This window comes from Monodelphis domestica, chromosome 7 (genome assembly GCF_027887165.1).
Source record: "Monodelphis domestica isolate mMonDom1 chromosome 7, mMonDom1.pri, whole genome shotgun sequence".
Lineage (NCBI taxonomy): Eukaryota > Metazoa > Chordata > Mammalia > Didelphimorphia > Didelphidae > Monodelphis > Monodelphis domestica.
In genome coordinates this window covers 7,046,033-7,060,730 of record NC_077233.1, presented here as the reverse complement: position 1 = coordinate 7,060,730, position 14,698 = coordinate 7,046,033, and the positions used below count along the sequence as shown (strand labels likewise).

General features: G+C 42.9%; 1 protein-coding gene across 2 annotated transcripts in view; it reads left to right on the top strand.

Moving 5' to 3' along the window:
• Window positions 1-14,698, top strand: part of POU6F2 (POU class 6 homeobox 2) — a 504,391-nt gene that overhangs the window by 225,479 nt on the left and 264,214 nt on the right. For both annotated transcript variants that reach the window (XM_056804137.1, XM_056804138.1), the window contains one exon: window positions 8,953-9,047. In XM_056804137.1, coding sequence (XP_056660115.1) covers window positions 8,953-9,047 — 95 coding nt within the window. The remainder of the gene's footprint in view (window positions 1-8,952; window positions 9,048-14,698) is intronic.

Genomic DNA, 14,698 nt, shown 5'->3' with positions numbered 1-14,698 from the left:
AACACTTCAACTATTTCAGAGAATTTATGCAATTGTATGCATGCAGAGGCTTCCACCTGTGCAAGAAGTCAGAGTCTTCTACAAGGAAAAGTTGGCTCATTATAAATTATCCCATATTTGATTTTAGCTTCAGCTTTCTTCCCATTGACAGCAGTGTGGTCAGTACATGAATTTTTCTAGTTTCTGCACACTGTGTTCTGCATTGGTTCATATAACTCTTCTGATGCTTCTCTGGAGTTTTCATACTAATCTTTATTGTACTCACACACCACAAATTGTTTAGGAATTCTGTAACTATATATAGGCAACTAAGTGACACTGTGGATAGAGACTCCAGTGGACCTGGAGTCAGGAAGTTCTGAGTTCAAATTCAACCTCTGATACCTAATAGCTATGTGGCCCTAGGTGAGACCCTTAATCTCTCTCTGCCTTAGTTTTTTTTTTCATTTGTAAAGATGAGATCATAATAGCAACTACTTCCCAGGGCTGTTGTGAGAACAAAATAAGTTGATATTTGTAAACCACTTAGAAAACCTTAAATCTCTATGCTAGCTATGAACTAATATATGTGGGTATCTATATGTGTGTAAACTGCTAGTGCCAATGTTTGCCAAAAAGAAATTACTCTGAACTATATATACTTTGTTTTTATATATTAAAAAATTACTTTTTGCTATATAGGTATACTTTGTTTTATAGATATAATATACAAAAAGAAATTACTTTGTATTATATATACCTTGCTTTATACGCATATATGTATATGTGTCTATGTATATATATATGTCATGAAAATAAAAAGACTTTTTAAAAAAACACTTCCTAACCTCCAGGAGCTTAGATTCTAACATTCAGATTACAAAAACTCTTCTAGATAAATGCAGATTCTATGCAAAGTTCTGAGACTTTAGCTTTAAGCACACTTTGGCCCAAGCCAGACCTCCCTGCACATAATTTCTCTGCCATTTTTAAACCTGGCTGCCTGCATTCTGACCTCTTTCACATCCTCTCCATCCCCCTCCCATGAGGACCTTAGATTCTGCTCTTAGAACCATCCAGGGCTCTGCTACAGGACATTTTTCCTCTTTTTTATGGAACTAGTCCTGTGTCTTGGACAATTTGATAAATTTCCAAGCCATGCCATTACTAGCCTTCCAACTCCTCTTTAGGACCTAGGAATCCCGGTGGTTAGAGCACTGGGTCTGGAGTCAGAAAAACCTAACTTGGACGCTTACTAGCTATATGAACCTGGCCAAGTCACTTAATCTCTGTTTGCCTCAGTTTCTTCAGCTAAAAAATGGAGACGATAACAGCATCTATCTTTCAGGATTGTTATTAAGGGCAATGAAAAGTGAGAAATTAAGTGAGAAAACCCTCAGCATAGTTCCTGGCATGGAGTAGGTCTTTTATAGCTACTTATTCTCTCTCCTTCCTTTCCCTTATCATTCCCTTCCCATTTCCCTTTAAATGCTACTGCCCCCCCCATTAGAACACAAGCTTCTTGAGGGCAGGAATTGTCTTCTTTGCTTGTATTTCTAACTTCAGTTCTTAGCATAGAGCTGGTCACACAGTAAGGGCTTAACAAGTGTCCATCACTCATTTAGTCATCTTTTACCCACATATATTAGTTCATAGCTAGCATAGAGATTTAAGGTTTTCTAAGTGGTTTACAAATATCAACTTATTTTGTTCTCACAACAGCCCTGGGAAATAGTTGCTATTATGATCTCATTTTTACAAATGAAAAAAACTAAGACAGAGAGAGATTAAGGATCTCACCTAGGGTCACATAGCTATTAGGTATAAGAGGCTGAATTTGAACTCAGAACTTCCTGAGCATGGTATGCCTGAGCACCACCTCTTGCCATTCTGGACAGTTCTCAGTGTGAGCAAATTTTTCCTGATGTTGAGCCTAAATTTGACTCTTTGCAACTTCTATACATGGCTCCTTATCATGTCTCTGGGGCCAAGCCCAAAGAGTCAGATATCCCTTCCATGTCTTTCAAATACTTAGCAATAGCTATTGTCTCCTCATTGATACAACTTCTCTTTTCAGAATAAATATCTCCAATTCCTTTAACCACTCCTCATAAGGCATAGTCTAGAGGGCCTTCTGCATCTTCATTACTCCATCTGGATGCTCCCCAGCTCATCGATATCCTTTCTAAAATGAAGAGTCCACAATGGATCCCAGTCTTCTAGATGTGGCCTGACCATAATCAAGTACATTAGCCTGTCCTCTCTCAGGCATGGGCACTGAGTCTTTCTTATTGCAACCCAAGGTTGCATTAGCTCCCTTAGCTCCCATATCATGGTGTTGACTAATGTTGAGATAGATTGACAGATAGTTAACAGATAACTAGCTGAGAACTGACTAGATGGAAGGATTAGTCAGTGAATGGGTAGGTAGATAGGTAGGACAGATAGACATGTGGGGTTTGAAAAAGAGATAGAGATAATGCATGATTATGGATCATGCATGGACAGCTTGATTGACAGATAGGTAGATGTAATTCTAGGTAGATGTGGATGAATGCTAGACAGCTGATGGATAGGGAGCTGGATAATAAATAGATAGCCAAAGAGAGAGATGGATAGAGAGATATAGGGATAGATAGATGATATGTAGACAGATCATCAATTCTTTAAAAATTTTGTTAAGAATAAAAAGTGCTCAATGGTCAAAGTAGTTCTGTAAAGTTTTTCCCACATTCCCACTCCTCTTTTGGCATTTAGTTAAGTTCGAAGCAATAGAAAAGCCAGGAGAATTTAGAGAAGCCCTGGGTTAGGCATTGATTGGCAGCCATGAATGAGCAGTACATCCCATCACCCATCTTATAATCAGTAACCTTTCTCATTCTCTCCTTCTCAGGTGCTAACAGAAAACTGGGAGGGAAGGGTGACAGAATAGCAAATTTCTGAGCTCTCGATGGCCTTAACGTGCTAATGCATGGAATCGAACCTAACCTCTAGGAAGAAGAAAGGGTCCAAGTCCTAAAATGTGTCTGGACCATTACAGGGTTGGGGATGGGAGACTTTCATCAGGAGCCCATGGGAAGCAGGGGTACCTGCTTCTGACTTGATTTCCTTCTCTTCTCTGTGGTATCTCCCATGTCCTCTTTAAAAGGAAAGAAAAGACACCAAAACATGTTATATACCCTCTATAGAGAAAAACAGATATATTTTTTTCATAACATGGCTTAGAGGAAAGACTCAACTCTCTAAAGAGTGAATGAATGGGAGATGTTACGGGCACCAATGTCCTTTTGGGATCTCTAAGAGATGCACTGGAAAGCTTTTGCTCTCATCTGAGATCCCCTCACTCATGGTTCCATGTCACAACTTTGCAGCATGTTCTTGGAAAGCCAATTAAAAAGCATTTAATTTGTGCCAAATACTATGGTAAGTGAAGAAGTACAAAGAAAGGCAAAAACACAGTCTGTGTCCTTAAGGAGCTTACTTTCGAATGAGGGAGACAGCATGTAAACAAACATCAGGTACAGAAGTGTATACAGGGTAGATGAAGAGCTAGAAGGGATATTAACAGTCACCTAGCCCAGCCCCTTCATTTTACACCCAATGAAATAAGGCATGGGCAGGGGGAGTAACTCATCCAAGGTCCCATGGGTGTAAGTGCCAGGCTGGCTCTTCCGATTCCAAATCCAGTGTTCTTTCTACTACCCCAAGCAAGCCTGACTGTCACTTAGATGGATCACTTTCACTCTGCCCAGAAGTTCCTAAAAATATACATGGTGGCTGGCCATTTCTCCCAAGTTTTCTGAGGCTGTGTCCCCAGGGAATCGAATAATGTAATGTGAGTAAAGCACTTTGCAAACATGTGTGTGTGTGTGTGTGTGTGTGATCATTTCTGGTTGTAGCAGCAGTAGCAAAACCATCACTACCACTGCCAGCCCTACCAGGCACAAGGAGGTGGGGAGAGAACACTAGCTGACCATTATTATCCAGTTCTCTGTGTTGCCCAGACATGGAAGGCTCCCATCCCATGGGGGATGGAGTGGTAGGAAGGTTCCAAGTGTGTATCAGCCATAATAGAGCAGTGTAGACTTCAGGCAGTCTTGAGATTGTCAACAGACATAAGGGATAGAGCCTGAAAGTTCCCAGCATGTTAAGTGAATAAAATACCCATTCTTGGATGGGTATATCACCATGGATGGGAGATTATGTGGCTAATTGTCTATGTTAACTTGCACTATGAGGTGTGGGGGGGGCAACTTATAAGGTAATCAATCAGAAGAGCTACAAATTACTTCCAGGTTAGAAGACATTTGGTTTAGTCTAGGTTCTTGGCTATTTCTAGAAGCAATCGCCAGCCTATGGAGATATGGGATAACTCAAAGCCAAAATGAAGGTTTGGACTACTACTGGCCAGTGAAAGATGGAAGGGTGGTAGTTTCCCTTTGGAGATGCTTTTACCAGGAGAACAGATATTTGGAATTAAATTAAATAGCCTGGCTGATGGGATGCAAGACAAGAAAATGCTGACACAATGTTTCATTGGGCTATTCTGGGCAGACTTGGTGTAAGTACTGTAGCAATTCTGTTGTCAAGTAAGTGGTTTAAATATTCTCCCATAAGCCATTGCCTTGACAATATAGAGGTAATTTTGGACTGCCTTCACTGAAAGCCTGAGGGAGGCAATGAATTTTCTGAACGGCCTTTCAGGGTGTCACTTCAACATTTTCTCTACAAGTACTGGTGGACTCCCAGTTCTCTTTGCCTGTTATTTTTCACTCATAGAACTTCCAGACTTGTGTTTGTAGGACGCATCTCCATGTCTAATATAGAGGAAAGAGTGTCAGACCTGGAATTGGAAAGACCTGGGTTTGAATTCTGCCTCTGACCCTTTGTAGCTGTGTGGTTATGAACACATTAACTAACTCTCTGAGCCTTGCTTTCCTCATCTGTAAAGTAGGGCTAGATATTTGTATGTCTTTGTCATCAGCTCATCATGGGGCTAATAAGGGAAAACTCTGCAGGCTTTGAAAGGCTCTCTATCTAATATTATAACCAGGCCTTTGGGAATGCCTAAGAAATGTTCAACTGGTGGTGGTTAGAGACAGCATCTAAGTGTCGTGAGGGCAATCCAGCAACGTAGTCTTTCCGCCAAGAAGCCTGAGATGGGCACCTCCTAAAGAAGCTGGGGAGGGTTAGGGGCAGCTCAGTGGATGGAGAACCAGCCCTGGAAATGTGAGATGCTCAGTTCAAATCTGGTCCAGACACAAAGATGAGAAAGACAGGTCCTTCCTCTCCAGTAAGACACAGGAAATCGCAGCTCCCTCCAAGACTCAACCCAACTCCTTTACCAGGTGCCCTTCTTGGTCTCTCTGGCTATTATTGCCCTCCCCACCACTCTACTATAACTTATATTATTATATATTATATATTATTATATTATATATTATATATATAATTATATATATTATATATAATATTATATATTACACACACACACCATATGAGTACATAGTTTATTAGCTGTTAAGCAAGTATTTATATACATTTGTTTACATGTCAATAAACATATCTCAATATTAAATAGACATTAATTAATAAGACACTAATTACTATTTTCCTTCAAAGAAAGCAAACTTCTGGAGGCTAGGGACAGTTTCATCTTTGTCTTTATATCCTCAGCTCCTAGACTTAATACAGGTTTACTACCATATTGGGGGCTGCTAACATGTATTAAGCTTAAACATGGGTTAAGACTTTTGCAATACCTCATTGGCTCCTTCAAAGTTGTGAAGCATCCACATATGTTATTTCATTTGACCCTCACAACAACTCTGGGAGATAAGGGCTACTATCATCCCCATTTGATAGATGAGGAAACTGAGGCCAAATATAGAGCAAATCAAGAATCTGAATCCAGGTCCTCTTGACTCCTCTTGACCAGTTTTCTTTTCACTATACCATACTGCCTTGCCAAGATCCTTTGTAAATCCTTACATGACTTCAACTCAAGACCTGTCACCATGCTGGCTACCTTCCTCTGGATTTTCCCCAGCTTATCTCTGTTCCTCCTAATCAGCAATTAGGCATGAACAAAAGCAAAAGTAAGAGCACTGCAAGTAGTCAAATGGGTCAGCATTGACATTCAGTGGGATATAGCTAGCTAGAGGTGCTCCCACAATGCAAAGCTCTGTCCAAGAAGCTTGCTAAGCATATGGCTCTTGAAGACCACAGAGAGAACACAGAGAAATCAGAGAGCCCAAGATGGCTGGCAGAGAAAAGAATTCAGATGGGGGGTTAGGGTTAGGGTTAGAGTTAGGGTTAGAGTTAGGGTTAGGGTTAGTCCCCTTACATGCATCCTTTTTCAAAAGTCCCAACCCTCTCTGTTGGGGGAGAATAAGTTAATCACACATACACACACACACACACACACACACACACACACACACACACACACACACCAGAAAGTTGAGGTCTTCTCTTGCAGCTTCCTGGGGAATTGCTGGCACCTCTGCCTATTATGATAGGTCATCTCCCCCTTGTTATTAAATGACGGCAATCATTAAAATGCCAAACATACTTTGACAGAATTCACTTTATAAAATGTCAGCAAGTCTGTGTTTTTATTAGTTTGTTCCAAATCAATTTAGGAATTTCAATAGAATGCTTGTAAGTATTCCCTGAGCAATGTCCATTTCAGACTTTCTGCACCAAGAAATATTACAAATTAATCAGATTTCCAGGTTTCTGCATAATGGCCTGGCTCACTGATTGCGTAATCTCATTATCCAATGCGGTTATGATTGACACATCGCAGTGGAGATAGAAGTCAATTGAATAATGTGTAGCACTCAATTTTATTTGTACTTTAATGTGCTGCAGTATTTTTGGCCACATTTCCATTATTTATAAGTCTGTCCCTTTAGAGAATATAGAGAAGAATTTGTTTTAAATGAGCCGATAATACCTTCTTTAAAATTTATAAGTATGACAGAATCATGCCCCCCCTTTTTTCTTGGCAGTTCATGGTGTGCCAATAAACAGGGTTTGAATTGTCTTCTACTTGCTATTCGTAGGACAAACAGTGGGAGAGAAGGTCTTGTTCAGGTCTACATAGAATTGGATTCCAACCACTCATCAGAAAATGCTAATAGAAGTTGTAAAATCATTCTCCCTTCATAAAATTGCTCCTCCCTTCCTTCTTCTCTTTCTTCCTTCTTTCCTTCCTTCCCCTTCTCTTCTTTGCTTCCTCTCTTCCTTTCTTCATTCTTTCTTTCCACTTTTTCATCTTTTTCTCCTTCCTTTCTTCCTTCTTTCCCCCTTCTTTCCTTGGTCCTTTCCTTCTTTCCTTCCTTCCTTCATATGGGTCAGAATAAAGGAAATCCTCTTTACCACTGCAGATAAGAAGTTGTTCTATAGCTAGGCCACTGAGAAGTTAAGAGACTTGCCCAGGATCACACAGCCAATATGTGTCCAAAGCCAGACATATTGACTTCAAGACTGTTTTTTTATCCACTAACCTCATTACTGCTTCTTCCTTCCCCTCCCCCTTCAGAGGAACTGTCCAATTGTGAACGACTTTGCCCAAATATTGTCATCCTCTTTGGCAAAATTCTGGTCCAGAAACCAAATCAGTCCAACAAATATCTTACACAGCCCTGCTAGAAACCAAATACTCTGGGCATTTTCTCTGCCTGCTCCCCGTGCCTGGAGCTCTCTCCCTCCTCATTACCCCTCTAAGCTTCCCTGGTTTCTTCATGTCTCCTTTAAACCTTTCCTGATTGCCCTGGATTCCCTCTCCTTCCCTCTGTGGACCCCGTCTCTATCTCGTTTAGACACAGGAGGCTACAGGCCATCTCCTGCCTCAGCCTGGGAACTCTCGGAGAGCAGGAGCTTTTCTTTTTCTTTTCACCTCTCTCTGTGTCTTTAGTACTTAGCCCAGTGCCCAGCACATAGCAGACACTTTATAAATGCTACTAGACTGAGGATAGATGGATAAAAACCTGAAGTCCCTCCCTGCCCCACTTTCAAGCTTTGCCTTTGAGACTGGTGAGCTGTGTGACCCCAGGCAAAAACCCTAACCTCTCTGGGCTTCATTTCCTTCATCTGTAAACTGAGGCTTTTGGATGGGGTGACTGGCCTGTAGGGTGCGGGCCGGATGGCCTTCCAGGATCCCTTCTAGGCATTAGTCCTCCATCTCTAGCATAAGTGGCTGCCTCCAAAAGCATGGGGGAATGCCGTGCTGGTTCAACGGGTGAACAAACAAGGAAGGGCAATGGACAGGCCTGGCTTATACCGAGTCAGGCGTCATTGGTGGGGCCATTTGTTTCCGGCCACCAAACCACAGTGGGGACGGCCCGAGCTGGACGCGAGGGGGACCCTGGGCCAGGGCTGTGCCCGGGAGCTGAGGCTCCACTTTGGCTTCTCCAATCCCGCTTCTCGGCTTCTGTTTCGAGAATTACCTGAAGTGACATTTAGAAAAGGTTTTGTTTTTGCAGAACTTGTACATAGTCATGAATGAGGATCTAAGCATGTGTTGGGTGGGAGGCAGGGGCCGGGAGGCCCGGGAACGCTTGATTACAGACACACAGGAGATGGGGCTTGTTCACATCTCCAGTAATTTTTCTGCTTTGAGGAATTAGAAATGCTGCTGCTCATCACGGCTGAAGAGACGCCGCTCCCACCTGGGAGAGAGCTCGGTGCGCGTGTAAATTGCTGTATAATGTAAAGCGCATTAGGCAGGCTGATGAGAGATTCCGTTTCCCTGCTGGCGGCTCCCTGGATCTCCCCCAATGAGTTGGCCAACCCGAGTGCGGGTGAGCATAATGGATGCTGCTGAGAAGTGATTGGCGTCCTGGAGCGATTGAGAAGCCCACTTGGGCCCGTCACACTGGACTTGGGCCCTTGTGACATCACAGCCCGAGGGAAATGTAGTTTCCAGCCTGGATATTAAAGGAAAGCTTCTCTTTTGATTGCCAGGGGCCAGAGGAAACCCGCCACCCGCTGACCCGAGCACCACCGACCAACACTCGTCCAACCAGGCCCACCCAGCAGCCTTCCCTGTTGGGCCCCAGGTCGGTATCTTTCCCAAGCCTTTGCACCAGGGGGAGGAGGGGGGAGGCACTATCTAGCAGGACTAAATATGTAAATAAATAATAATGAGTGAAAAGCAATTAACTCCAGTGGAGCAAAGATGGTGATGAATTATTGTTTGGGAAGCCGCCTGAGAGCCTCATTATTTATTAAGGGATGCAGAAGGGACGTGCTCTCAGATCCTGCTCTCTTCTTGGAAAACCTGCTCCTCGGAATGATGGGAGGCCCCCGAGTGGTGTTCTTAAGGCCCCACGCCAGTGGGCTGCTTGGTGGCTTTGCCAGCTTCCAGAGAGTAGAACTTGGGCGGCTGGGTGCGAATACAATTAAGTTGTTTCCATGTTCCCCTGGCCATTTCTGAAATATGACATGATTTAATAGAAAAAGTTAATGCAATTTTAATGCAAGTGTGGCTTATTGGCTTTGACAATACTGTACATCATCTGCGGCTCCTGCATTAATAAAGAAATGTAGTCATGATTTTTTTAAAGCCCAATATTTAGGGAGAGGGCGCTGGGGTTCTGTTTCGCTTTCTTTCTTTTTTTGTTTGTTGGTTTTGTCTCATTTGCAGCCTGGTGGGGATAATGCAATTATGAAAGGCTAGACTCTTCTCCTTGTCACTGGGGACAGGACTTGCCAGGGCTCAGTTCACACTCTTGGAAAGGGGAACAGATGCTCCCACCCTGTTTACAAGAGTATCACCCACCGAGTCTCCCCTTTACTATCATGATTGTTTTTGAAAATTAATCTGGGAAGTCACCGATTCAAGGCTTGAAAGATTCTCAGCTTTCTGATTGGGTGGCCTGGACCCACCATTATCAAGCCTGGTTTGTGGCATCTCCTCCTGTGACACAGTTCCTGGCTTGTTGGGCACATCCGAGCCTGTGCGTTTTCAAGGTTAGCGAAGGAAGACGTCTGCTCGTCCTCAATGGTACAGATGCAGCCTGAGTTGGAAGGGTCAGGACCTGTCCCGCTGAGCTCTGGATCATGGAATCGTAGACATAGGGGCAGATTGAACTTATAGACCTTTTCACCAACATCTTCAATTTACAAATGAGGAAACAGGGGCCCACTCAGAGAGGTAGAGGTCTTGGCTCAGGTCACACAGCTAGTAAGGAGCAAAAATCAGATTTTAACCCAGGTCCTCCAATGCCAAATCTAGCATGCTCAGCCATGACTACCTAACCCTACCACTTGGCCCAGCACAGGATTAGGCTCTGTACCTTTCACACATTTGTCCCACTATGTGACTGATGGTCACCAAGGCAGGGGCTGATCGTCCAAAGACTCCTCCAGTTTAGGTCCTGGTTTAGGAGACAGCTTTATCTTTTCCTTTGATCTGAATTCAGGTTTTATGATTCCCCAAAGCATTTCATCACATTGATTTAAAACTAGTGCCACACAGAAGTGTCCCTACCCAAACTACATGGCTTCCCAGCACCCTGGCAAGAACTCTTGGACCCCCAAGGGGTCAGCAGTCCACATGCTGGGAACTCCTCATCTAGCTCACTCCAGAATGATAGCATGGGAGAGACTTGGCTGAAGTCCACACAAATCACATCAACAGCATTTCTCAGAACAAAGACAGCCAGGTGGTTCAGGGGATAGAATGCTGAGCCTGGAGTCAGACAGACAGACCTGAGCTCAAATGTAGCCATATATACTCACTGAGACAAATCACTTCGTTTCTTTTGGTTTCCTCATCTATAAAAATACTAATAGGACTGCTAGGTGATGCAGTGGATAGAAAGCACCAGACTTGGAGTCCAGAAGACCTGAGTTCAAATACAACCAAATTACTTACTAGCTGTGTGACCCTGGGCAAGTCACTGAACCCTATTTCTTTCATTTTCCTCCTCTGTAATATGAACTTGAGAAAACAACAGCAAAGAACCCCAGTATCTTTGCCATGAAAAGCCCAAATAGGTCACAAATGGTCTCGCATGAGTAAAATGACTCAACAACAACAACAAATAAATAGGATAATGATAGCACTGACTTTTCAGGGTTGTTGTAAAGATCAAATGAGGTAATATTTGCAAACTCTAAAGTACCATATAAATGCTACCTATTATTATTGCTGTTTTCTGTCCAAAAAAAAGAAGGGGACTCAGGTTAATCTGTCAAAACTTGTTCTTTCTTTTTCTTCAGTTAACAAGTTATTTATCATCCTTTTCCACACTGAAAATTCTCACCCATTCCTCCTTTGAAAATAAAAGAAAGAAAAACAAAACCCTTGCAAAAAATCTCTACTCGCGCAAAACAAATGTCCACATTGGCCATGCTTCTTGAATCATCTCTCTGTCAAGAGATGAGAAGCTGGAGCCATAATGCCTCTTTGGTATCAACTGCTTCTCTTTCTAGATGTCCACTGACCAACCCTTTAATAATATATTTTAGAATTTTCCTAGGAACCAAAGTTTAGCTTCCTGAACTGTAGTTTGCTTACTCTGTTCTCTTTCTGAGAATGTTGAGCCCGGAATCAGGAAAACCTGAGCTCAAATGGAGCCAGAGATGCTCACTTAGAGCATCCCCCAACCCCTAATCCAGCTTCCTTTTTCTTCAAATTCACTTATGGCTTAAGGAAATTAATTTCTGCACCATTTTTGCATTCCTCCTTTGGTTTCCATTAAATGGAGAGTAATACTTTTTAGTTGCCTGACTATTGGAAAAGAATGTAAGTTATGTCAGTCAAATATGTAGAATAATAGCTAGAATTTATATGGCACTTTAAGGTTTGAAAGCTCTTTACATATGTTATCTCATCTGATCTCCACGACATTCTTGTCAGGTAAGTGCTATTATTAGCCCCCTTTTATACCCAAGGAAGCTAAATCTGAGAAATGTGAAGGGACTTGTCCAAGGTACACAGTTAACAAGGAGCTGAGGCTAGATACAAACTCAGGTCTTCCTGCCTCTGGTGCTTCCCAGTTACTTTGCTGCCACAGGAAGACAGGGTGGTAGAATGGAAGGAGTCCTAAACTTGGGGCTCAAGACCTAGGTGCTACTCATAGCTCTATCACTCAAGCAGTGGGACTTCAAACAACTCATTTTGCCTCAGTAGGTCTGATTTTCCTCATTAATCAAGTGAAGAGATTGGACTAGATGAGTTAAAAGGTTCATCTGAAAAATACTCTTCAAGATTTTCTCAGTGAAGGTCACCAATAAAGTAAGAACACAAAGAATCTACAGAAGCATCATGAAAGATGAGTGGAGGTTGTATTGGCCAAACATGGAGCTAGGAAGCATTTTTGGTAGAGAGAAGAATCATTAAGAGTGCAGGTCAAGGGGGCAGCTGGGTAGCTCAGTGGATTGAGAGCCAGGCCTAGAGATGGGAGGTTCTAGGTTCAAATCTGGCCTCAGACACTTCCCAGCTGTGTGACCCTGGACAAGTCACTTGACCCCCATTGCCTAGCCCTTACCACTCTTCTGCCTTGGAGCCAATACACAGTATTGACTCCAAGATGGAAGGTAAGGGTTTTAAAAAAAAAAGAGTGCAGGTCATGTCCCAGATCAAGTAGGCTAATCCCAGCTTCCCAGTTTCCTTCCAGCTATAACTCCTTATAGATGAACCAGCCATCAGAAACAGGAAAAGTTGAGAATCATTGGTTAAGAGATAAATTATAAGGCTAGAAGTGAGAAGAGACCAGCTATTGATGAGTTGAGTCAAATCAAGAAGTATTTATGTGCTTACTATGTGCCAAGCACTGTACCAATTGTGGAAAGAAGAAAAGGAAGGAAGGAAGGAAGGAAGGAAGGAAGGAAGGAAGGAAGGAAGGAAGGAAGGAAGGAAGGAAGGAAGGAAGGAAGGAAGGAAGGAAGGAAGGAAGGAAGGAAGGAAGGAAAGGTGGATGGGTGGGTAGAAGTGTTGGTCCCCTGCTTTCCAGGATCTCACAGTCTCTGTGTGATCTTGGACTAGTTATTGAACCTAACTACACCTCAGTTCCTCCACTTGTAAAATAGAGGTGATAATTACAACCCTACCCACTTCTAATAAAGGTAAATATAAAGATGATATCTCATAAATGTATCATAGAATCTTAGCAGATCCAAGCCAGAGAGAATTTTAGCTTCCCAAGCATTGCTTAATTATTTCACCACATTATGAAGAAGTGGTCATCCAGGCAGGAACAGAAAGCTCACTACCTCACAAACAAATCATTCAATTATGGTTACTAAAAAATTCTCCTTATATTGAGTCAAAATTTGCTGCCTCATGATTTAGACTGGTCTAGGCTCCACTCTCAGGAGCAGCACCAATCATTCCTTCTTCATGCTAGGATAAGCATTGAGACTGGGTCTGTGATTTCACAGATGTAGTCTAGGGATCTAGATAAATATAAATTGGTCTGAGGAACTCCCAGGTGAGGAAATTCCTTTACCAATACATGTCAACACTTCTCTGCAACTTGTAGTCTGAGAAAACAGCTTGGAGCATGGCTCAGGGTCACACAATCAAGATGTGTCCAAGGAAGGTCATGAACCCAGGTCTTCCAGGCACTGAGGCCAATGGCCTATCCATGATGCCATACTGCCTCTCCCTATGTGATAGTACCGCAAATACTTGAAGAAAGCTACTATAAAAAAGCTCTAGGGAAGGATGTGGAATCACAGAAGAGTTGTGATTATATCACAACAATATAGTAGAACACCCAGTCCCTCTACAGATGCTAATCACAGTCTGCCAATAATTAAGCAGATAAATCCTAGAGAATTCCACATGGTTTGTGGAGGTAAAGGGACTTGGCCAGAGTGGCACAGCTATTGTCAGAGATGATATTTGAACCCAAGTGTCCTGACTGAAAGTCAAGCTTTTGGTCTGGTATGCTGTGCAGCCTCTGTGGAAGAATACAGCTTCAGAAATTTGAGCTGTCTCACACAGGAAGGTTTGAGATCCTCCCAAGAAAACCTGGAGCCTAATTAGCTCTTTCAGAGAATAACACATCACACTCACACATACATGCACACACACACACATACATGCACACACACACCCCACAAACAATTCCTGCCAGCCCATCTTTTGTGATCTCTTGTTTAGAGCATGTACTAGCCCTGAGAGAGCTTGCTTTACTCTAGGCCATTCCAAGAAGCAAGCCTAAACTGCTTCCTGGGTACCTGGGTGCCATGCTGAGCACTGGGGATACACAGCCAGAACAAAACACGACCAGCACACCAGGGAATTCCATTCCTCTGGGTGAATCTAGCATGGACTAAGGAAAGTGACATGACAATGCAAGGAGGGAGAGGGAGATAGAGAGGTTGGGGAGGGCAGAGAGACAGAGACAGAGAGCGAGAAAGAGAGAGGGGAAGGGAGAGGGAAGCAGAGAGGGACAGAGCCACAAGCTAGGGATTCTAAGAGGAGGGCGGGCATTACAGGCAGAGCAGACAACCTGTGGCAGTGACTTGGTGGCTGGATATAGGATGTTAAGTTCAGGGAATGGCAAAGAGAACAATTTGTCTGAGTTGAAGCATGTCTGAGGGGGAAGATCACAAAAATGTCTGCCAAGGTGGTAGAAGTTAGATTAGAAAAGTTGTAAATGCCAAGCTGAGGGGTTTGGTTTGTAGTTTATGCTAGAGGCAATAGGGTACATCTGAAGGTTCTTGAGCAAGAGAGTAGCATGTTCAGACATGT